Source organism: Chenopodium quinoa, unplaced genomic scaffold, assembly GCF_001683475.1.
Source record: "Chenopodium quinoa cultivar QQ74 unplaced genomic scaffold, ASM168347v1, whole genome shotgun sequence".
Classification (NCBI taxonomy): domain Eukaryota; kingdom Viridiplantae; phylum Streptophyta; class Magnoliopsida; order Caryophyllales; family Amaranthaceae; genus Chenopodium; species Chenopodium quinoa.
Window position 1 is genome coordinate 146636 of NW_018744890.1, and position 24401 is coordinate 171036.

The 24401-nt window shown below is 34.7% G+C and overlaps 3 protein-coding genes across 3 annotated transcripts; 1 reads left to right on the top strand and 2 right to left on the bottom strand.

The window, feature by feature from the left end:
• The first annotated feature begins 330 nt into the window (after positions 1 to 330).
• LOC110705950 (scarecrow-like protein 21) lies at positions 331 to 3698 on the top strand. The gene is made up of 2 exons (XM_021883869.1): positions 331 to 524; positions 1380 to 3698. Exon 2 carries the CDS (start codon positions 1521 to 1523, stop codon positions 2919 to 2921), a length of 1401 nt encoding a protein of 466 aa, XP_021739561.1. The 5' UTR covers positions 331 to 524; positions 1380 to 1520; the 3' UTR covers positions 2922 to 3698.
• A 19-nt stretch (positions 3699 to 3717) lies between these two features.
• Positions 3718 to 5399, bottom strand: LOC110705951. Its single transcript, XM_021883870.1, has 2 exons — positions 5051 to 5399; positions 3718 to 4338 (listed from the first exon to the last, which is right to left on the bottom strand). Exons 1-2 carry the CDS (start codon positions 5286 to 5288, stop codon positions 3734 to 3736), a joined length of 843 nt encoding a protein of 280 aa, XP_021739562.1. The 5' UTR covers positions 5289 to 5399; the 3' UTR covers positions 3718 to 3733.
• A 1283-nt stretch (positions 5400 to 6682) lies between these two features.
• LOC110705952 (probable WRKY transcription factor 20) lies at positions 6683 to 15334 on the bottom strand. Its single transcript, XM_021883871.1, has 6 exons — positions 14638 to 15334; positions 12900 to 13079; positions 12054 to 12591; positions 11805 to 11970; positions 10718 to 10876; positions 6683 to 7496 (listed from the first exon to the last, which is right to left on the bottom strand). Exons 1-6 carry the CDS (start codon positions 14944 to 14946, stop codon positions 6992 to 6994), a joined length of 1857 nt encoding a protein of 618 aa, XP_021739563.1. The 5' UTR covers positions 14947 to 15334; the 3' UTR covers positions 6683 to 6991.
• Positions 15335 to 24401: the final 9067 nt, after the last annotated feature.

Sequence of the window (24401 nt, forward strand, 5' to 3'; positions counted from 1 at the left end):
AGCGAACCAAACGATCCTTTAATTTTGTCATAAATGAGTTATGAGTAGTATGGATTACATAAATTTTACCATTATAATGTTTGAATCCATCAGCTACACTTATTTGGGAGTAGGGAGATTCCTTTACCTTTTATTTACTCTCAAGTATTAACTTGTGAAACTAAACTGACTTAACCTATGAGAGATGCTAATTTAGTAAAAAATTATGGAGTATGATCAAAGTAAAATAACAATACTCCGTAGAGAACAGGTATGAAGCAGAAGGAATATTGTACTCTGTAATATGTATATAGTCGTGGCAAAATGGAAATTTTGGTAAAACAACAAGGTTAAGTATTGTTTTAACTTGCACTTCTCCTATAAAAAGGCTCAAAAGAATCCATCTATCTAAGATCTAACCGCGTAAACTAGAAACTAAATTGACCTTCTTCAGGTGAAAACATAACCCTGCAATTAAATTCTTTTGGACTTGAACTTGGCGGCATAGAAGAGAAGCTACAGCTCTAAATTTAACCAAAATTCTGGTTAGTACAAACTCAAAAAACCCATGTTTCTTAATTCATAAGCTTCAATATGATGGCGGTGTTCTTTGTTTTCACCAAAGATTGAATCTTTGTTCTTTAATTGTAAAGGGTTTATTATGTCGGTTGTACCTAGCTCTAGGCATGCCAATATTAGATTTAGGTACACCCGAGTGTATAATAATTGTTGTTATTTGAAGTAGTATGAGGTAGGCTTGAATTTTTGAGTAATATGAAGTTTTGGGTGATTTTATGCTAATTTTTAGCTGGAAATGGGTAGTTGTTTGCTGAATGATAACTGGGTAATTATGTAATTCTAGTGATTGTTCTAGGTTTTCAAGTGTTCTAGGTTTTAAAGATTGAATCTTTAATCTCTTTTCTTTCAGCTTATCTCTAAAGGGGTTCTTGGATTTTGTCAGTTCAATTATGGGCTTGATAAGCTGGATTTTATGCTGAATATATCTGGATAAGATAATTCAATTTGGTGATTACATGGTGATTGGGATTTCAGATTATTTTAACTTTGTTTGGTTGGTTTATTTCCGTGTAATTTTAGGTGAAAAGGATGTTTTAGATTCTGGTTGATGTATCACGATTCTTACAATAATGTCAATTTTTTATGTTCTGAATGTTTCAGGAAATAATTGATTGCTATTATTCCATTTCACTGTTTGCTTATCATGTTGAATAATATTGTTTAATTTCTCCAGTAATTTTGTGAATTGCAAAATAAATTCTGTATAAAATCACCATGAATAAGCCACTTTGATTCCTATAGTTTCTATTACTGTATATACTGCATATTATTTCGAGTTTTCGACATCAGTTATCTAAAGCCATTCTGTTCCTTTGATGCAGAATTTCTAATCAGGAAGTTTGTTCAGAAATAAATTAAGACTCAGGCGACGTTTTCAGTCTTTAAAGGCAAGTATTAGTTGCTGATAACAACTTCATTACATTCTACTTCTTCCAAGATCTGAATCAAGGTCAATATACAAAATGCAGAATCTGAGAAATCTTCAAGGAACATATTGCACCTTTGAATCTTCCTTGTTAAGTGGTGTAGATAATCCTTGTGGATCTCCATCAACTGGAAGCATCTCTGGTAACGGGAGCGCAGCTTCACTTTTCGATCCTGAATCCCCTTCAATTGATTCACTTGAAATTGGTAATCTTTGGCATCATCTCAGAGAGCTCGAGTCTGTCATGATGGAACCTACTTCAGATAACTTTTACAATGAGAATTGGCAACAGTTGAGGGAGATGATATCGAGAAGGGAACTTAGGGAGGTACTAATTGCTTGTGCAAAAGCGATATCTAATGATGACTTGCTGACATCTGGGTGGTTGATTTCTGAGCTACAACATATGGTTTCGGTTTCTGGTGAACCGATTCAGAGGTTGGGAGCCTACATATTAGAAGGGTTAATTGCACGATATTCTTCTTCAGGAATCTCTATCTACAGAGCCTTAAACTGTAAGGAGCCTACTAGCAGTGAATTCCTCTCTTATATGCAGGTGCTCTATGAAGTCTGCCCATATTTCAAGTTCGGGTATATGTCAGCTAATGGGGCAATTGCTGAGGCCCTGAAGAATGAGGACAGAATTCATATAATTGATTTTCAGATTGCTCAAGGGAGTCAATGGATTAGCCTTATCCAAGCGTTGGCAGCTCGGCCTGGTGGGCCCCCACGAGTTCGTATAACAGGCATTGACGATTCCACATCTGAATTTGCTCGTGGAGGAGGACTCAACATTGTCGGAGAGAGATTGTCTATGCTTGCTAAGGCATGTAACCTACCATTCGAGTTTCATGCTGCAGCACTTTGTTGTGGCGCTGAGGTAAAAGTTCAAAACCTTGTCTTGAAATCTGAAGAAGCCTTGGCTGTCAATTTTCCTTTCTTACTGCACCACATACCAGATGAGAGTGTTGGACCTCAGAATCACCGAGATACATTATTGAGGCTCGTTAAGAGCTGGTCACCCAAGGTGGTTACCCTAGTTGAGTACGAGTTGAACACAAATTCAGCTCCTTTTTACCCTCGGTTTCTTGAGACCCTTGAATATTATTCTGCAATTTTCGAATCAATCAATGTTACCCTCTCAAAGGATCGCAAGGAGCGGATCAACGTTGAGCAGCACTGCTTAGCAAAAGAGATTGTCAACATCATAGCATGTGAGGGTGCTGAAAGAGTGGAACGGCATGAGCTACATGGGAAGTGGAGATCCCGGTTTACAATGGCTGGGTTTAAACCATATCCTCTGAACCCACTAGTAAATGCTACTATCAAAAATTTATTGCAGAAATACAGCAGGTGTTATGGACTTGAAGAGAGAGATGGAACTCTTTATCTTGGATGGATGAACCGAGCTATGGTTACATCTTGCGCATGGCAATGAGGTTCAACAAAGTGAATGGAGGTTTCCTAGAGAAGGACTGAGGCATATGATACCTGGGATTCTATATCAAGCTTAAAACTCTTACTCAGGCTGCAATCTTTCTAAAGAGACTCGAATCATAACTATTATGTGTCCAAGGCAGAGGTTCTTACAGTGGAGCTCCTAAATATTATTCGTAAGAGGACTTCCACTTGCAGGGGGCTTCAAGTCTTCAACATTACCCACTTGGAATTTGAAACTGATGCTTTGGCCTTGAAACTTATACTGGAAAGAATGCATGCTCTGATGCTCATCTGGATCATTTGCTTGCTGCTGTCCTCACTGATAACACATTTCTCAACTTGGAATGCAATGTCAACATCATACTAGCAGTGAAGCTAACTCAGTGGCAGATAATCTAGCCAGGTTTGCCTTCTGTATAATAAAAGATGAATGGAAAATCCACTTTGTCATTGTGGAGGGCAATGGAGCTACCTTTGTTGCTGACCTACAGGCTGCAATCGAAGGTTCTCACATAACACGATACTTATCTAGATTTTGACCATTGATGGCTCAAATTCTTCTGTGTTAAATTTTAGTTAGGTTTTAGGTTCTGGTTATGTTTTAGCCTCTTTTCTCCTTCATGAAGCGGTGAGAAGTTTTTCAAGCTTTCCTTTGAATCTGTACTCGTGTACTGGCTTTAGGAAACCCCCAATGTAAAAAAATACAAGTAGCTGTTGCAGGAATCCAAAACTGTTCTGTTTGCTATCCAATTATAATTATTATTTCTAGCTTTTGTACATGATATGTTGGGTGAATGAATTAAATTTAACTTAGTTTAATACTACAACAAAGCAAGGAAGTACAGCATTAGGGCTTTTCACTATCAGATGCTCAGACTTGAAACAAAATCCTCTATAATTTTTAATCGAATCGTACTCTTCACTTGCTCTATCATTTGTACTTTTTACTCTCCCTGCTATGATCCTGCTGATAATCACTGCCCTTTTCGAATTCTTTCCCTTTAGAACTGCTTTCATACTCTCCCTCAGGGCCTCACTGCTGGTACATAGTTGAACCCCGAACCTTTTTGTGTACTTCATGTCAAAACTAGAGCATATAGTCCGGCATAAGTTACAGTAAGAATGATCACAAGGTCCTGAAACCAGCTCTGATTGTCTGCTGTGGCAAGTCATGGTTGTGACATAGAAACATAAGAGCTCATTCCCGTCGACCAAGCTCCTGGGTTGCTTGTCTCCTGTCTCCTTAGCTTTCTGCTTCACCATGTCCCTATACTTCTCAAACTTCTCAAGGACTTCTGGTGAGTTCTTCACTCTGAATACATTTCTGATCTTCGAGATTTTCTTTGCCGGGTTTGTTAAAGCATCTCCAAGGATCTTTTCAATGACTTTCCTTGATGGGTCTCCTATACCTATTTCTGTAAAATGCAAATTCAAGTTAGACTTACATTTCCCTATAGTGAAATATCGAAACTGATGCTTAGAAGCAGTAATTTAAGAAATCTGAAGCTAACACTTCAATAATTGACAGTAAAACATTTCCTAACCTCTAAAATGACATCCTAATTCATGACCCTTGAAGCCTCATAGATTATGAATTAATGGTGTAGTACTCAAATTCTTCATGCTCTATCCAACATTCCAACCCTTTCAACCTGATTCGACTAGGAGCTCGAAAAACACATATCATAGCTATACATGTTGAAGAGAACATAATACGTCTCCCAGCTTCAAGCTAACATTTTTCAATCATGATTGTCCCAGCTCTAACTTAAAGTATAACTTTTAATACTTTTCCCTAAACTATTTATCTGTCAAATTCACATTAACCCACTTTTTTCTCACTAGAGTTGTATTTTAATGTGAAACTAAGTCAAATCATTAAAAGTTACTCAAAATCTAGTGCTGAACACGCTCTATATGTCTACCTTGTTTTGAGATCAAAGGATTGAATCTACCACGAGTTTTATTTATCAAAAAAAAGTAGGGATTTCTCTTATCCCCTCTCACCCCTTCCCCTTCACTCTCGAGGGTTAACCTATATAGATGACCCTTGAGGGGTCCGGTTCAGTAAGATCCTTCATTTTATCAACAGAAGAAAAAGAAAAGTTAGATGTATCACCGGGATACCTTTGAAGCTGCTAGAAGGGGCAGTTTGCTTGTAGCTTATAACACTCTCCATAACTTTATTACCAATGAGAACCTCATGTTCATGCTTATCCTCCTCGAGTAGGTCTAGGCTTCTTTGCTTGGAGAGTTTCTTTGGCCGACAAATGACATCGTTCATCTTGCTCCTACAACTGTTATTCAATGAAATCCACATAGCTTGCATTTTAATCTCTAGCTTCCCTCTGCCTTCAACCTGCATTTGTGGTATGAAATTATGAATGTGTTAAATTGAGAGGTTAAGATTACCAAAACTTGGCTAAATTGCATCAGTTTGTAGAGTAGAAGGAAACCAAAGGGATAAAAACAGAAGATATTAAAGAATTTGTACTTTTCATATAATTTGCCATTAAATTCACCCCATTGAAGACAAATTTTTATTGTTTCTTTCTTGAGTAAGAAATAAAATTGGTACATGTTTGATATACCATATCCATGCAAAATATTTTTGTTTACTATAAGGTAGGACCTCTTTGGATATAAATACTAGGGACTATTTTTGGCTTTTTGCTCTTCATATTCACATGTTAGTGTGTTACTTACCTCCTGTCTAGCATGTTGGTCTGAGTGTGTTTTTATGTCTGAAATTATGAACGATCACATTAGAGCAACTCCAATGATTGTGGGAAGGGATTGCGAATATTTTAAATGTAAAGCTTGTAGCTATACCAGTGTTGCACAACTTCTTTTTCTTTTTTGCGATTGTTGCTTGAACACTAATAAACTTTATAGCGGTGGCTGGACAAATATAAATCCAAGTACAAAATTATTATTATCATAATAGTTAGAATAGTCTTCACTCAATTAAATCCTAACTCACCTAAGGAAATAAAATAAGAAACTTTACTGTCTATGTAAGGGTCAATGTCTTGATGTGTCTAGACGTAATGATTTATGGCTACAACATAATATGTTGTGCGATTAGCTTCCCAACTAGAGAATTATACAACAGCAATCATAACTATCAATTTTGCTAAAAAAAAATATCCAAAATGAGACCAATGGTAAACCTCTCAGAAGGTGTATAATTTATAGTTATTCTCGTCTGAGTTTTAGTTGTTGATTGCATTGAAATTTTTTTCGTAAATGATGTTGATAATTACGCCACAAAAGGAATTTATAGTTTATGATCTTCTCATTGAACTACAAACAGTTAATCACGTTTATGTCAATTTCGTGTGTCAGACATGTATGTGCTGCAGGTGTTCTAGGAGTATTTAAGTTGGACACTTGGATGGTGTGTTCGTGCTTTCTATGGTAAGCGGAGTGCTAACTGTGCAGCCTGTGCTACTAGTAGTAGACGTGCTTTGACAAGAAGGGTTTTGTTTGGAGGGGTGGCGAACGACTTGGCAGTTGAACTGTTAAACCTATCCTTTTCTCTTGGGACTTGCTGTGGTCCTGCAAAACAAAAGTGCTGGGACAATTTTAGATGGTTACTCTTCAAATTTACAGGTAATGTTTTGTATGGTACGAGTAATTGGCAAGCGATAAAACAAGCTCTATTTTCTATCCCGAAATCACAAAGAAAAATTGTATCTCACAGAAATATAGTACGGAGTAATAAGTTTTTGTGATCAAGGTCCGAAACAGCAAATCTACTCAACAATTACTCTAAAAAGGGCCTTTTTTTTTCATTCATTTCAAACAAATATATTCTTGATCTCTATTGCTCGTTTACAACAAACTGTACACAAGCTCTTGGCTCAGCTGATGAAATTAACTGTCTTTTCTGGTTGTATAGCCAGTTGAAATGGAAAATAACCATTAGGAATAGCTAACAAGCAACGAGAATTTGATTCCACTAAAATTGCGATACCTAGCCATCCTAAGCAAATAAAGATATAAATAAAACATATAAAGAGAGAAGAAAAAGAAATTGTCATATTTTCGATTCCTCTTCTTAATCTAGGGACCCATGAGTATTCTTCCCATGTTCTGCTGATATGAATTAGTTGATGAGTGATTTACAGGCTGATTTCCAATACTATGCCCTTGACTATGGTTTTCCCTAGAACCATACAGCACCATACCACCATTTACATAACCAGGAAAAGTCGACATTGGATTTTGTTGAAGCAACAACAGATTATGACTGCTAAACTGGGGCTGACCAGGTAAATGCTCACCACCCATAGCTTGCTGCTGCTGATGACCAGGGACGAACCCAGAGCCTGACCTAATACCCACACCAAGATCGAGGCTTACTGCATCATTACCTTCACGTGACCCCATCCTTGATGCCATACTTTGTGCTGGTGGGGCAGCTGTGTCGTGACTACTATTCCGAGCTGTAGGTACTTCGTGATTGTGTTTCCCCTCATATGTTGTTATGACAGCTTTTGGGTCATGGGATGCCCTTTCAACATGTTTCCGAACTGGGCATCCAGGATGAGTGCACTTGTAATAACTCCTGCATAAAAAAAGAATGGGGGACAGTAATGCATTTAGTAAAGTGGAAGCCCAAAGTAAGAGCCAGAAGACTCTTTAAAAAAAATTTGCACAACACTTTCTGCAAAGAGATAAGATAAGACTGCTTTCCTTCCCAGGAAAAACCCTAATATAAGAGTGATTCATATTCTGAGGCTTCAGCCCCAAAAAGGTAAGAAAGCTCATGCAGTAACAGAGAGGTGTCCAGTAGATCTTTCAAGTCAAACGCGGCTATTTGTTAATTTACAATGACACAACTTGTACTGAAATTTACTGCTATATGCTAAACTTATGTATCCAGCACTTAGGTTCGAAGTTCAATGCAGTTAGATTTTCTTTGATTCAGTCTTAAAATATCTCTCCCTCCTCTGTCCTTCCAATAACCTCCCCCTTCCCTTCCATGCCTTTCTCAGTTCTCGAATTCATTTCCGCCAAACAAAATCAAAGAAGAATTGAAATAGGAGAGTAAAAGCAAAATTAGAAGCAGAAAAGAAGAATAAAATCTTGCAAGGATTTATAGAATTATTTTTTTTTTTTTTAAGTAGGATGTTCTAATCACTTCATTCAGTTACAAAATTCAGGGATATGAGAATGTAAAGGACAAAATATAGCTTTGTTTTTATGGATTAATGAGAATGCAAAGATAAAAAGAGTTCCTTGAAAAATTACAAAAAATTGAACCATGGGGGGAAAAAATATTGTGGTGGTGGTGAGAGTGGTTCAAGCCCTGATCTTGCTGAATCGCAAAATGATTTGGGCCTAGCCAAGCCAAGTGGAATGATCGTTTATCAGACTATTCAACGGGATTATTAATATGTTACAGGGATTATTAACCAGAAAACAACCTAGGAGAGAGAAGGGGGAGGGATGAGGTATGTAAGGGAGAAGATCACCGAAACATGGGTAGGGTAGGGAGATCATCAAAAAAACTCAAAACAGATAGCACCTATAATAATTTGCGGCCAACTGGCCATAACAGAAGCACATATCTTCTGAGCTCACAAAAATCAGCTTACAATTCATATCTAGTAGTTTAGCAATCGGGTCCTAAATTTTATGCTAAACTTTGCCGTTATATCTACTAGTTTATCAATTGGGCCCAGGGAATTTAGAACTTTCTTCAAAGTAGTAAACCAGCAAATCAACATGTATTTCTAATGTGAAAAAGCATGCAAAAGTTTGAACTTGGAAATTGGTTTCATAATCATCTTGTCCCTGCATCAATGTAACCGTGTCTGATTTCAGGACAATAAATTTTTTACCAGGCTATATCTATACCCAGCACACCTATACCCCCATGTGCCATTCTGACATAAAACTTATAATTATGGACAATTGGACATACAATTCTTGGTTTATCATGATAATGTTATGCTTTTCCTAATTTGCTTATCCTTACTACCTCGTTTCTTATCAAAAAATTGAAGATGTCCCATTAGGAAAGCCATATAAAGCAAGAACAATATCAAGGCTATAAAAACCTAATTGTCATCAGCAAATTAAGTCATCTTTATTGTTCTCTTCATGTTCTGGAATACACTCTCAAAGTCAAAGGCAACACTGCCCTTCAGCACTCTTTAAGGACTACTCCTCCAAGGCCAATAATTTTATACTCAACCTCGGTTTTACTCGCTCTAACTAGATATCTGAGATTTTCAAAAAAAAAAAAAAAAAAAAAAAAAAAAAAAAAACTAGATATCTGAGCTCCACCTGATAATTGCTGCAGTTTTTACCAGTTCTGATTCATTTAACGTTCTGTAATCAACAAAGATATTATTCATAACCACATCCACAAGTGGTTTAAAAGCTCTACAAATTTCAAACTATCCCCTACCCCCCCCCCCCCACACACACACACTTCCTCTGTCGGTCATGTATTAGTTCATCCAATTATGTTGCAGTGCAATACTCTACCGTAACCTTTGACATCTAAGACTGTCATTACACTTGAGTTATCATACAGTATTCATTCCCAGGCAGAATTGAACTTGATGCAGACATTAACTCTAGCGCTAATTTCAGCTGCTAAGTCCTACAATTCATCATAGCTTATATACTAAATGCCTAGGTCTATTTATTAGTTTCATACCTGTTCCCCAGTGATTCATAACAACTAGGCAAGGCAACTATTTAACCCATTCAGTGAGTTGATACAACTTACACTTGGTCTAAAAAGAAGGAAATGGAAGGAAAAGAAGAGAAGAGAAAGGGAGGAGGACAACTCTTGTTTGGGTAAAAGATTGGGGGAAAGAAGGGGAGAAAGGAGAGGGAGGGATCCATTTTCCCTTTCTCTTTAACAAGCATAATAATCCCTTATAAATTGGAGAGATTTTGAGGGAAAATGGAGCTCACCTTTACCCTCCCTTTTTCTTCCCTCCCCTTCTCCTCTTTCCCTCTCATCCTTTCCTTCATTCTTTGATATCCAAACAAAGCGTTAAAGTCTCTCTATCTAGAGGAGGTAAAGTTGAAAGACCATATCTAAAATTGACATCGTTAAGAATATGTTGTTTATGAATCTTCCTCCATTTTCTTTCACATTTCATATATATACTCCATATACTTTTCCCCAATCCCCACCACCGATAATGGTCCTTGGGCTATGGGGTTGCAGATAATGACTGTATAGATTTTATTTCAAACACTTGCAGATAGAGGCAAGCTAGAGAAAAAGGCACTGTAATAAAGACACAGGAAACAAAGCTACGTAGCAAGATTGTGCAGATAGGTTCCTATCAAAAGCTCAAATCCCAACAATAGAAACAGCCTCCCTGGTTTTGAACAAAACTGCCGGTGAAAAAAAATGAATCATGTCAAGCCAGGGTTAGGCAAAGCCATTTAGAAATTCACAGACAATGCCTTTTAAAACTGATATATAAAACCACATGCCCACATGCGATGGTGCACACACATATAGCTGATATCCCAACGCGGCAACACCACAAACAACCTCGTAACAATTCAAATTGTCCATGAAAAGAAACAGAGTTACATCAAGCCAGAGTTAGGAAAAGCCACGCATAATTTCAGGGGGAAAGCCTTGGTGATAAATATTTCATGCACACATTCACACCCACAAAAGCAGTGACAAAACTCCAAAATTACTAAGCCAACGGACTCATGTGTCATGACCATGTTGCGGAAAGTTCATCATAAAAACTGCATGGAGAAGTCATAAGGTACAGCCAATATGGAAACAAGACATACCTTGGATTAGGGTTTCCTCTCACCACTTTCTGACCATACTTGCGCCAGCGGTACCCATCGTCAAGAATATCAACCTCACTCACTGTTTGAACAACAACACGTGGCTCTCGAATAGGCTTAACTACTGAATTGATGTCCATTTCACCTATTTCCATCCTCCTGGTAAGACATTATTAGTTTATCAGCTTAATTACTGAATTGATGTCCATTTCACCTATTAGCAATTTTCCATCCTCGTAAGAAATATCATAAGGGGGTATTTGGCTCAAGTTATTCAAAATAGGGTAATGAAATCAACAAGGATGATTACCTAAGTTGTTGGTTATGTCTATTTGAACATTCCCTTTTCCCCACTCAATTATCTCAAAGTCCTCTACACTCATCCCTCACCACCACCCCCATATGGTTTCAATTACCCTTTCTCTCCTCTACTACATAGCCATCATTGACCACTACTTTGACCACCACAACCACACTCAGCCAATCACCAACACTCTTACCCAACCACCCAAAACCCACCCCCACCACCATGAAAATCATCTCTAACCATCAAAACCAATCCCCACCCATCTAAAACCCACCCAAGCCACCATGAAATCAGCCTTTAATCAACAATTACTCAACCCCACCAACCCAAAACCACCACTACCCATCCAGAAAACTCTACACCCACGTACCGCCCATCTGGAAACACCTATACAACCTTGAATAAGCCTTCACTTACCACTCGCCCTCACCTACCATAAAATAACCCCAAACACTAGATCTAGAAAAGAAACTTTACTTGGAAAGAAGGGTTGGAACCGATGGATAAGTGGGAGTTGTGGTGGACCGGTGGTGGTTGTGGAAAAGTAGAAGGGAAAGAGTGGTTGTGGTTGTGGGAAGAGAAAAAGGTAAGAGGTGGTGAAATATTAAGTGATTACCTTACATAATCTAAAACAAACAAGACAAATTTGAGGTCTAATCTTTCCTTACCCCATGTTTTCCTTTCCCTTCTTAAACCAAACACCACCCCCCCCCCCCGCCCCTAGTTTATTAGCTTGCATATATTTGAGTGCATTAAAGGAAAAATTTAAGCATATAATACCTCCTCTTTGCGTAAGGATCATCATCAGCAGCATCTTCTGTAATCCTATTTAACTGGTTAGCACCAATTTCTCCACTATTGTCATTAGCCCCACCAGGGGATTGGTCAGGGGTGCCACCTGGCTCATTGTTATTGGCTGTTTGGCCATATGAGTTTGTAGGCATTCCTGCAATATCATTACAAGAGAAGGTAAATGATGTTAGCTACATATAAAGAGCTGACTTCTCATATGAGCATTGTCTCAGTTACCTTCTTGACCATTAAAGGGAGTCACTCTGTCAGACTTATCTTCAAGTGCAGACAGCATAGATCCAGCAGGGAGTCGGCGGTTAGGTTGAGGTTTTGGATGATCATGCTGGCCCTTGTATATAATCTCAGTTATTGTCCCATCAGGCGATCGCTCAAACAATTTTTTAACTTCACAGTTTGGATGTGTACATTTATAATAACTTCGCGGAAATTCACTTCCCTTGACAAGCTTCTGTCCATACTTCCTCCAATTATATCCATCATCTGAAGTTCGCTCAGATACTTGAGAACCTAATACTTTCTGCTCAGATGGTGGTGTTTGACCTTCATTATTAGAGTCAGATTTTTGATTGAATTCGTTGGAATCAGCTTCGGTGGGTAAACCAGAGGATGGAAGAACCATAGTTGGTCTCTGTTCATTTACAGGTGCCGGTTCACTTTTAACTGCTACAGGTGGATCAGATGACTGAGGTGGACACTCTGGCTGGACTTGGTTAGCTTGCCCAGCTTGCTGTTGATTCAGATCTGAGGAAGAAGCCTAGTTTGCCACAGAAAAAATTAGGTAGGATACTTCTAATATTATGGTGGAGCTAGGGGGCGGGGTTTTTTTATATATTTGCAGTCAATCCTCATAAATTCTAAAACAATCAATCTCTGAAGCACAACATCAAAAACTACAGATAAGAGTTAAGTGCAATATATATTCCCGTATTTACAGTCAACACATCTAACAGAACTATAAAAAGGGGAATTAAATTCAACAATTTGTTATAGAATAGTACAAGTCAAGTCAAATTCAAGCAAATGAAAGTTTAAAAACAAAAAACCTGACGGAAGTATATTTACCAGAGATCCTGAGAATGCAAAGCCTCCAAAAGAATATGATCCTGTGTTAGGTTTGAACTCAAAGCCACTTGATTGAGCACCATCAAAGGTGTTAGAGCTATTTATAACAGATGGGTATGTGGTGGACCCACTAGATGTTTGCGGCTTGAAAAAGGAACCAGTTGTTGGAGAAGGTTCTCCCTGAAATATATAGAGTTTATTAGCACACTGGTTTTTTTTTTTTTCTTTTTCAAGGCCACATCAAACTAAAACAATGTGTATTTTTAGCAAAACAAAACAAAAGGACCAAGCAACAAAAAGAAATGGAGATATATAAAGATGGGGCTCTTATCACAGACAAAGAAAAGAGTATAGAGCTACCACCCTAATTATCAATATATTTCAGTGAACTAGCATATTACTATATAAGTTTGACATATTTAACAATGGGAAACAAATCCACAACGCTAAAATATAGCAAATGCGGCAAATTCTAAAGCATAATCCAGGTAGTCAGACAATGGTAACTAACATGGAACAAAACTTTTCTCATCAAGGCCCATCAAGAATAGTTGAAAAAAATTGATAATCTTACGAAAATGTCTTAATGTGGTATAAAAATGGCAGTGAACCGTTGGACATCCAATCACGAAAACAGAACAAAGACAGCCCACAGAGAAACAAAAGCAACAGCACCAAATGGAAGCAAAAAAGGCAAAAATATTCACTCTTTGTGAAGAAACAACGCTGCGATTTGAACAAAGAGCTAAACCAAATCAAAAAGCTCAACACTTGTAAAGATTAAAGGACACAAGCATATTCTCAACAGGAAACAAAACCCTTTAGAATAACAATAGAAGATGGCACAACAAACCTAATTAAACAAAACAATATTACGTAACGAGCATCAGAATCTACACTCCCCTCCATTAACCCATTTTCTACAATTCTTTTCTCCTCCCATTACTGAGCACTTGTCTAAACAATGATTATCTAATAAACACATGAACAAAGCATCTCATTTCATGCTCTCTTTATTTCTTCCCCCCTCGCCCCATCGTTGTTCATTACATACATGAATCCTCAAAATTTATTAAAAAAAAAAAAAAATCTCTACTTCATATTAATTAGTTTAAAATTAAGAATCTTACAGCCCACCAACATCCCAAAAATTCCCCACTAGAAATAATTGAACTGACTCAAAATTTCATAGCTTTTCATAAGATTTTTAAATATCTTCCTACTGCAAAAATAAAATATTAAAATTCCCAAAAACACAAAACCTCCATGAAATGACAATGTTTCGAATTCGATTCACCAACCTAATTAAATTTTAATACCAAAAAAAAAAAAAAAAAAATCAACCACAGTAATATAGCTCCAAAAATTTCATTCAAGTAACTAATTCGTATCATTTTGCCCTCATTAGTAAAAAAAATCACCAAATTTAAGCTAAGAAACTGCTTACAAAAACCTATTTCCGGCACCGATTCTCAGCAACTAACTTAATTAAACTGAAAAAAAAAAAAAATGCAAACCCCAATAAATTCTTACAAAACCAATTTCATGCATATCATTTAACCTAAACTGTCCTAAAAAAAAAAAAACCTGTCCTAATTCAAGATAAAAATCATCAAAATCAAATTCCAAACATCACAGAAACTACCCACTACATAAAATCAAATTGAGCTCATAAAAATCTAAAATAAATTAAAACTTTACAATAAAAATGATTAAGTAGAGAGAAAATGAGGAAAACCTTGAGGTTGGAGAGGAAGACAGGGGACTCAAGAAACGACGTCGGACTGAACATAGGAGGAACTGAAATGCAAGACGACCTTGAGATCGGAAGTTTCGCCGGCGACATTAATTTATACTTTGCATTATTATTCAAATTATTATTATTAATTAAATTATTATTATTATTGTGAAATTGGGGGTTTGATCCAGTGGTGGAGGTGGGTTCGGAGGTGTTGTTGCGAAGATCAGAGCCGTCAATGGAGGCGATCATCAGACCACCGGAACTCGCCGAAGAATCACCGGAGGAGGAGGACGGAGGGGCGTCCATCAGTGCATCGACGGCGAGGGGTATTTTGGGAATTTTGAAGGGAGAGAGGAGAGAGAAAGAAGAGAAATGAGAGGAGAGAGAAAATGAGAAAGAGGGAAAGAGAGGGGGAGACGTGAGAGTGTTGACTAGTTGCAACGGATCTAGAATTTGTGGGGTCTATCTACTTGTGTAATGTAATGTAATGAAATGAAACCACTTTTTATTTTTATTTTTTTCACTTTTTGTATTTTTGTTAGGGGTGGGAAATTAAGAAATATTAAATCACAACAATTAAAGGTATTTTACTCCATAATAGATAATTAAAATGTTAAGGTATGATTTGTCTTATTTCAAATATAAAATAATATAAATTCAAATAAGATAGGTTTATTTAGAAGAAAAAAAATAGGTGAATTTATTACCGTATTTTGTGCACGGTTGATCATACCAAATGATTGTTCGTAAAATAACAAAGAACCTTAATACTGGCCGAGTTACCCACATGATGATGATTACTCTAATGGCTAGTTTCTGTAAAAAATTTATGGACCTAAATACAATAATGTATGTGGACTATACGGTTATGATTGTATTTATACGCTATCATATAGTTTAGCCCAAAATTAAAGTGATCCATTTAAGTAATTATTATTGTTGGGCTTGTTACGCTTTTTATAGAGTATGGGTTTAGTTTTATGTGTAGAGACCGATGAACCTTTTCTAATGCATGATGGGCGGATTAGGGAAGGGGGGTCTATATAAATAGACATCTAGTGTTATGGTCTCTAGTAGTACATACAATAGACTCTCAATAATATCTCATCAATAGAGGAAATCCCTAGAGTGTGTATTTACTGGAAGGCATAATCAGGAAGGGACTCGATCAATTGTCATAGAATCAGGTATGCTTCAGCAATTAAGATTTACCAATTAATTTAATATGAAAATTAAAGTATATAGTAGGAATTAATCCTAACTAGTGGTATCAGAGCCAGGTTCATATTAAATTAGTCGGTTAATTTAAATCTGATAGTTTTGGTTTAATCATATGATGTTATGCAATTTATGTTGAAATCTGTTGCGACTTGTTTATCAATTAAATTCATGTCGCATGTTATCTTGTTTGTGAATTTTCAAAGTATGATAATTGAATATGGTTTCGTTTCGGTTAATTCGTTTTATTTGAGATATATTTTTGGTGAACGATGGTTTGGTGATTCTTTGTCATTCGTTTGATTGAAATCGGAATAATGATCATGGATTTGCGTTTTGTTTTTTTGTGAAATCAATTTCACTGCATTTGCTGCAATATGGTTTGATTATCACTCCAATATAGTTTGATTAATTTACGAAGTATTACATGCTGATACTTCCATGATTTATCATTTATTTATATTATAGTATCATACGGTACCCTTGAATTGGATACTAGTACATGACTACATCTCTACATGTTGCCGTTCTTTTAATTTGATTGTTGAGCAAGAATTAATCATGAGTTGTGTTGTATTTTCAGTTTAATTTAAATCAACACATAATTAATTACATGTACTACGTATTATGGTTAATCAAATGTTTATGTTTGACAATGAGGTAACAGTAAAAATAAAAATAATATTGTGTCTCATATTTTGGATTTATTAATTGAGACAATATGTTACCAAAGTAATCTCTTTTTGTGTAGATTAATTTATTTGAAATATTGAGATGTGTGTGTGTTTGATTTTCATGCGGATAATGATCGGTCCAAAGGAAGGCTATTATTTAGCTGGAAATTAAACATACTTGTGGCAATAAATATGTAACAATTATAAGGTTTTCCATGTGAATGTTAAGTCCGTCCAAAGAAAGGCTTAATGTTTGACAAGATTTTATTGTTAATATTTGATTAATACACCAAGAGGACCACTTGTGATGGGATGTGTTGTTAATATTTTAATCTGATTATTAAAGTTAAATTTTGATATTCATTGTGAACTTGTTTTGTTTGTTTGTGTTCTCTTCAGTGAATACTTCTGGTAATGTGATATCTGTCAACATTAATACTATGCATGGGATAAACTAAGAGTTGGAAAGAGAACGTTATGATCGTTCTTGGTTACATGGATCTAGACCTTGCTCTTTGGGTTGAGCGTCCCGCTGCTCTTATGGATTCCAGTTCCTCTATTGAAAAAGGGAATATGGATAAGTGGGAACGCTCAAATCGCATGAGTCTTGTGGTCATGAAACGTGTAATTTCAGATGACTACATTGTTTTTCTCCAAGAACAGGAGGATAACAATGAAATTAGTGAAGAATTTGTTGCACTACTTCAAGAACAAGAGTTGGATAATGAAATGGTGGATGATGATCCAATCACCGTTCACCAAGCCATTGAAGGCCCTAACTCTCAAGAGTGGATTGATGCCATGAATGAGGAAATTAAGTCCATGATGAACAATGACGTTTGGGACCTTGTTTCATTTCCTGAAGGTGTAAAACCCATTGGTTGTAAATGGATTTTTAAGACCAAAAGGGATTCAAATGGCAATGTGATAAGGCGTAAGGCTTGTCTTGTCGCTAAGGGCTATACTCAATAGGAAGGCATTGATTATAAGGAGACTTATTCACCAGTTTCTTCTAAAGACTCTTTTAGGATTATGATGGCACTTGTGACATATTATGATCTTGAGTTACATCAGATGGATGTTAAGACAACATTTCTCAATGGTGACATTGAGGAAACCATCTATATGAAGCAACCAAAAAACTTTATTTCGGGAAATTCAAATAATATGGTTTGCAAATTAAAGAAATCCATCTATCGACTCAAACAAGCTTCTCGTCAATGGTACTTTAAGTTTCATCAAGTTGTTATGTCTCATGGTTTTGAGACAAATGCAGTTGATGATTGTGTGTACCATAAGTTTAGTGGGAGTAAGCATGTTTTCCTGGTTTTATATGTTGATGACATATTGCTTGCCAGTAACGATATAGGCTATTTGCATGAAACTAAGATATTTCTATCAAATCACTTTGAGATGAAAGATCTTGGGGACACCTCTTTTGTGTTAGGGATACAAATTCATTGAGATCGCCATCTAGCCACTCTTGGATTGTAACAAAAGGGCTATATCGAGAAAGTTTTGAAAAGGTTTGGCATGCAAGACTGTAAATCAGGTGATACCCCTGTGGCTAAGGGAGACAAGTTCAGTCTCACTCAATGCCCAAAGAATAACTTTGAGAATAAAAAAATGAAGAAGATCCCTTATCCATCAGCTGTAGGGAGCCTTATGTATGCTCAAGTTTGTACCCATCCAGATATTGCATGCATTGTTGGAATGTTAGGTAAATACCTAAGCATATTGATGTCAACAATAACAAAAGCTTGACAAAATTAAAGCATATTGATGTCAAGTTTAGAGCTGTGAAGGAAAGATTGGAGAGTAAACAATTGTCCTTAGAGCATATTAGCACAAACTCCATGATTGCGGATCTCCTTTCTAAGGGTTTACCACCCAAAGTATTTCATGAGCACACCTCGTATAGGTGTCATGCCACATAAGGATATATAGTTTCAGTGGGAGTTTGTTATTTTATTGCTTGTATGACATAGACACATTTTGAATATTGTGGTTTTAAGGATTTTTGCAGAAATAAAGTATTCAATTTGGTTTACTCTTCTATTAGATCATATTGTGATCTTGCTAAAGTTTAAAGTGGACTAGTTGAAAATAGACAATTTGGGGTCACATTTATGTTATTTCCATGCTACACACCTATGCTTGATTCATGACGTTGATTGTGTTAACATTGTGACCATTGATGAGTCTAGTACGTTATGTTAATTGTAGCTTAGATTGCTTCGACTCTATGTTAATATAATTGATGGATCGAATTGTTTAAAGACGTTTGGAAATGATAGTATTTTGAGCTCATAAAGTTTTAAAGTATAATGAAATTATCAAGAATCACAAACATGTAATTGTATTTGCTCCAAGTGAGAGATTATAAGAAATTTATGGACCTAAATACAATAATGTATGTGGACTATACAATTATGATTGTATTTATACGCTATCATATAGTTTAGCCCAAAAATAAAGTGATCCTTTTAAGTAATTATTATTGTTGGGCTTGTTACACTTTTTATAGAGTATGGGTTTAGTTTTATGTGTAGAGACCGTTGGACCTTTTCTAATTGCATGATGGGCGAACTAGGGAAGGGGGTCTATATAAATAGACATCTAGGGTTATGGTCCCTAGTAATACATATAATAGACTCTCAATAATAGTCCATCAATAGAGAGAAAACCCTAGAGTGTGTGTCTTAAAAGCCGCATAATTATCAAGAAGGGGCTCGATCAATTGTCATGAAATCGGGTACGCTTCCGCAATTAAGATTTACCGATTAATTTGATATGAAAATTAAAGTATATAGTAAGAAGTAATCCTAACAGTCTCATATTAGAATTTGTGAATTTATTAACATTAATAATTTTAGAAAAAGAATTGAAATTTTAAATAAAATATAAGTGGGTTTGTGTAGGTCCATGGGAGGGGAGAGATTTAATTTTAAATGGAGTATTTTGCTACAATTGAAAGTGTATTACTTATAAAACGGTCACATTTAGTAAGTGTAACACTTAAAGACGGAGGGGGTAAGATAATATAAGTTTTGATAAATCGACCGAGTGAATAATACGCACCCTTAGTTTTTCAGTGTGAAAACTTGTTTGTAAAAAAAAACATGGTGAAATTTAGCATTGATTATGTGATAATTGTTGTCACATTATTTAAGATCGATCATATGTTACTACAAGTATGTGAAATGAATTGCGTAGTTGTATATAGTTAGTTAAAAAAAAAAAAAACATTACTCGTAGTATCAAATCTTACAAATTTTATAACTTGTATTAATGTCTATGATCATTCATGCTAATTAATCATAGTTGTATTAATCTTACAAACTGTTGTAGTCATTTTATTTTACTTTTTGACAGGAAACTCACATTTTATTATTTGTGTATCTACTACAACTAATTTATACTCGTATTTCTTAATTATGTTGTTCGAGATATTATAATCCACAATTGAAGCATTATTGCAAAATAAATTTAAAAGCCTATAACGTAAAATTGAGAGCTGGGTGCATTTTATGCATTCAGTCTATTATCAATAATTCAATACATCGTGGAGTGTTTTAGCATTGAGATTCAAAATTGTAACGCTAAAATCACAAATATCATGTTTTATTCTTTGAGGATATATGTGATGTCTAAGACAGTAACAACTCAATTATTTATCATAGTAGCAAATTACATCAACATTTCAAGCACCTGAAAAATATCACATAATTCTCTTTAGTATATACTCAACTCGTAATAGCTTTAATTTTACGGTAGCTTTTTTTTTCACTTTTCGGTCCTAATATTAATTTTCAGCAACATTACTGTAAACACTACCTCTTTAAAAGTTTTAAATTAGTGATTTGCAAAAATTACCATACATAACAAAATTAGCTTTTCAAGATAATGACCCGTATTTTTTTTAAAATTTAGGTATGTATCTACTTATGTCGAATGTCTATTAAACAACTTTCTGACAGCTAATCACTAACAAATAGTCGATACGAGTAACAAGCTATAAAGCAATCAACAAATTTTACTAGTTTGCAACAACTAAGATCATATTAAAAATAACTTGTTTAAATGAATTGGTCAAAGAGAGATGAAAAAAAGGAGAAAAACTTAAGTTATGCAAATTGTCTCTTAACAATAACCAACCAATTGTACCATCTATCCCTCTCATAACATGTGTATAAATTACACCTTACCCTCATCATGTGTGTTACATTGTTCAAAATATACGAAAATGCGTGAATTTATAACTACACTTAGTGTAAAACGAACACCCTACTAATTAAGGGACAACGACTTGTGAAAACAACTATTTATTAAGATGCGCTAAAGAGTAATAAGAAGATAACTTATTAATTACAAGACTCATTATTTGTGTTTAAAGTTCTTGTGGGTGTGTATATATATATATACATGACTATATGAGCAACATGAAACCAATAATTTGAGACAAAAAGGGAAAAGGTGAATTAATTTATAGTTTAAAATTCTTCTTTTTCCTACTTTATCCATTAATGTATGAATGATGCCAAATATGATAAATCTTAAGGATAGATTATTAGATCATGAGAGGTAGAATAGTGGTACATCCTAATGATTGTCACTATGAATTTGGATATTTGTGTCTAAATTATCCCACTTGGTCGATAGACAAAAGGGAAAAAGCACCTAAATGTGGTCACATGGCCAAATCGAAGGACCCCAAAAGTAATTATGGTGTTCACAAACAAATCTACCAATAGCTTTAACGGGACCTACACTATAAAAATTGAAAAATAATAATGTTTGTTTAACGTAAAAATAATTGTATGAATTAATTGGTTAAAGTCTTGAGAAGTGGATACTCGATAAAGATCTAATATCAAATTTCATCTATATTACCGTTTGTACGAGTTTTTTTAGAGTATAAAGAAAATTGAAATTTCTCAATTCAAGCAAATTTGTCCATTTTAGCATAAAATCCTTGAGATATGCTAGATACTAATCAAAGGAGGGTCAAGCATGCTACGGAGTACTAGCTACTTGCATTCCAAATTTTGAAACATGACAATTTAAGTACTTTCAATCACATGATATGATCAATTATTTTTGTGCAAAGAAATTCAGACCAACCAATTCTAGATCTATAACTACCTAACAATAATCATAACTACTAGCATTTAAATTACATGAATTTTGGATCTATTGCTCACCATAATTCAACTCGTGTACTAAAACAGAAGAGTTTTTGTAAACAATGACTTATTTAAAAATAAACTAAATTTGCAGAAATTATGTAGAAAAGTATATAGTTTATGCTCTTGGAAATAACCAATTCTACAACAAACTATGACTAAGATAGCTGTTTTTTGAGCAATGTTAAACACTTGAAACCCAACAATAATGCTTATTTTAAGCCTTATAATATTGAAAAAGTTCTAATCAACTATGTACAACGTAACTATATTAGATCATTTAGAGGACGGGTATATGTTCATGTGCTACTAGCACTCATTAAGTGGTTTATTATGCATACAAATATTACTCCGTCCTAACTCCAATGATATTTTCCGTTTAGAATTAAAGAGTCAATTCATACTCTTTTTACAAATTGAACTTAACTAATACGTAATTATAGCATAAGTCAACTTAAAAAAATTATTGAATATGCGGGCTATTGAGACTCTTGTTACAATTATTTAGTGGCCTAACAATTGACTTTGTATGAATGTGATTAATCCCATAAAAACATCCGTTCAAATAAGATTGAATTGAGAAGTCCCAACTTATGAATTTAAACATTTTGTTATAGAGTAGTTGAGTATCTTATAAATGTCCCTAACCAAAAAGGTTAGTTGAAATGTAATATAAATAGCCTTAGTATCAATGAAATTATAGTCATTATTGACAAATTCAACTAAAGTCTTATAATCTAAAGAGAGACTTTAATGTAATTTGATCAACAATAAAGCTTGTGTTTAATGGTAAATTAATACTAGTATATGCATTTTATTTTGAAATTTGTAAATCCTAACCACACAATATACATGAATTATTTTATTTTTTAAAAAAATCTTTTTGTTTCCTAATAAATTGTGTGCTTGATTGAGATCAAGGCATGATATATTTTGCTACATAAATTGCCAATATGTTCAATACTATAGTAATGGCGACTAATGGGTTTTCTCTTCACTTTCACTTGTACATATGGCCATATTGTCATATAGATACTAATATGCTTAGTAACTTAGTACGAGTAATTTAAGATATATATCAATTTTTGTCTACATTAATAGATTTTATAGGCCAATACTCTTAAAAATATATTCCACTCGAAAGATGTCAGATAGTTAGTCTAATCATCTAAAAGCCTACCTAAAGTGGAATCCTTGGTCTTCTAGCATGAGTTGAGTCAAGTGAAGCACAAATTCCATTAGAAAGTACAATCATTCTCAAATGAAATCGGCTAAAATTTGGCTGAAACAATCCAAGCATTTGAGAAACCTAAAAAGCTGCAAATTAAACACCCCATGTTCATATTCAGTACACTTGATCAGAATCCAATGCATGAAACTATTCTAATCATTTTACTTGTAGAATCATTCTCGAGAATTACACTACAAAGGTATATTATCAGATCATTAACTCATCAAGTCACCATGTCTTACTTCATTTTCCTTGTCATATGATGATATTACTATAGTTTATGAAAGCTGTCTCCATCTCATCTTTTCTCATAGCTAAATCATTTTAATTCTTGAAATAACGCGTAAAGTTATATTTAGTTTATCTTATTTCAATGTCTTATTACTTACTCCGTATTTTTAAATAAGATTAGAGATGAAAAATTACATATTAAAGAAAATACACGTTAATACAAATTTACAAGACTTCAAAGTTTGGTTATATCAGACAATCAAATCATATTTGAAAAAATAAATTCAAGTCATATCAAATTAGATAAGAAAAAAATAAGTTTAGAACAGATCGAAAAAAAATAAGGTAAACTAAATATAACTGATATATGATACATTTAAATTAAAATTCAAATAATAACATATGCGATTATTATTTCTAAACAAAGCAAGAATCTTGTTTGATACACCCGAAACAAAGAGATGGGCTCGTTTGACATTGTTGTATTTTCTGTTTTTTGGTTTTTTTATTTCAAAATCATATGATAGATGTCATTTTTAATGAATAAAAAATTAGTCAAATTTATTAAAATTATGATAATTTTGAAAACCGACAATAAAAAAACTGGAAACTTCTTTTTCTTATTTCCTGTTTTTAGTTTTTAAAAAACCAAAAAACTGAAAATAAAAAATGATGCCAAATAGGTTCAATTTGGTTTGTGTATGAAACTGATGATAAATAACTTAATAGGTTAATATTTGTTTGTTGGGTTTAGTGTGATCCAAATTCCATAACCCAACTAATTGTGTCTCATGGTCTCTATAGGTTTCTAGAAAATTCTATCATATTGGTAGAATTTTCTGGGCCCGTATGTAGATGTTTCGAGCAACACAATTCATCCCTTGCCTATAAATATTAATTTTGGGCATCATTTGGGAATATGTAATCCACCCATATCCTCTAAGGCTCTGATTTGTCTTTTCGATATATGAGTATTGGGTTTTTAATTATTTGACAATTTTCCCAAGGTATATATTATGTTTCCCTTTTTACTACTTGTCTTCTTATAAATGGAGAAAGACCTTGACATACCTCAATACTCATAGCATTCTTGGTTCTATATTGGTGGATAGGGGATGGGGAGGGAAGATCGGCATCTTTCAAGTATTGCGAGGATTTGACTTTAAAGTTACAAGATGATTCCCCAAGCAACTACATTAAACAAGCTAAGCTTGATGAAAA

Excerpts from the sequence above, each read along its gene's own strand:
- LOC110705950 (XM_021883869.1), top strand. The coding sequence starts at position 1,521 with ATGCAGAATCTGAGAAATCTTCAAGGAACATATTGCACCTTTGAATCT.
- LOC110705951 (XM_021883870.1), bottom strand. The coding sequence starts at position 5,288 with ATGCAGGTTGAAGGCAGAGGGAAGCTAGAGATTAAAATGCAAGCTATG. Across the intron at positions 4,339-5,050 it reads CCCTTCTAGCAGCTTCAAAG|AAATAGGTATAGGAGACCCA; the intron begins GTATCCCGGTGA and ends TGCATTTTACAG.
- LOC110705952 (XM_021883871.1), bottom strand. The coding sequence starts at position 14,946 with ATGGACGCCCCTCCGTCCTCCTCCTCCGGTGATTCTTCGGCGAGTTCC. Across the intron at positions 12,592-12,899 it reads TTGCATTCTCAGGATCTCTG|GCTTCTTCCTCAGATCTGAA; the intron begins GTAAATATACTT and ends GTGGCAAACTAG. Across the intron at positions 10,877-11,804 it reads GATCCTTACGCAAAGAGGAG|GAGGATGGAAATAGGTGAAA; the intron begins GTATTATATGCT and ends ATGTCTTACCAG.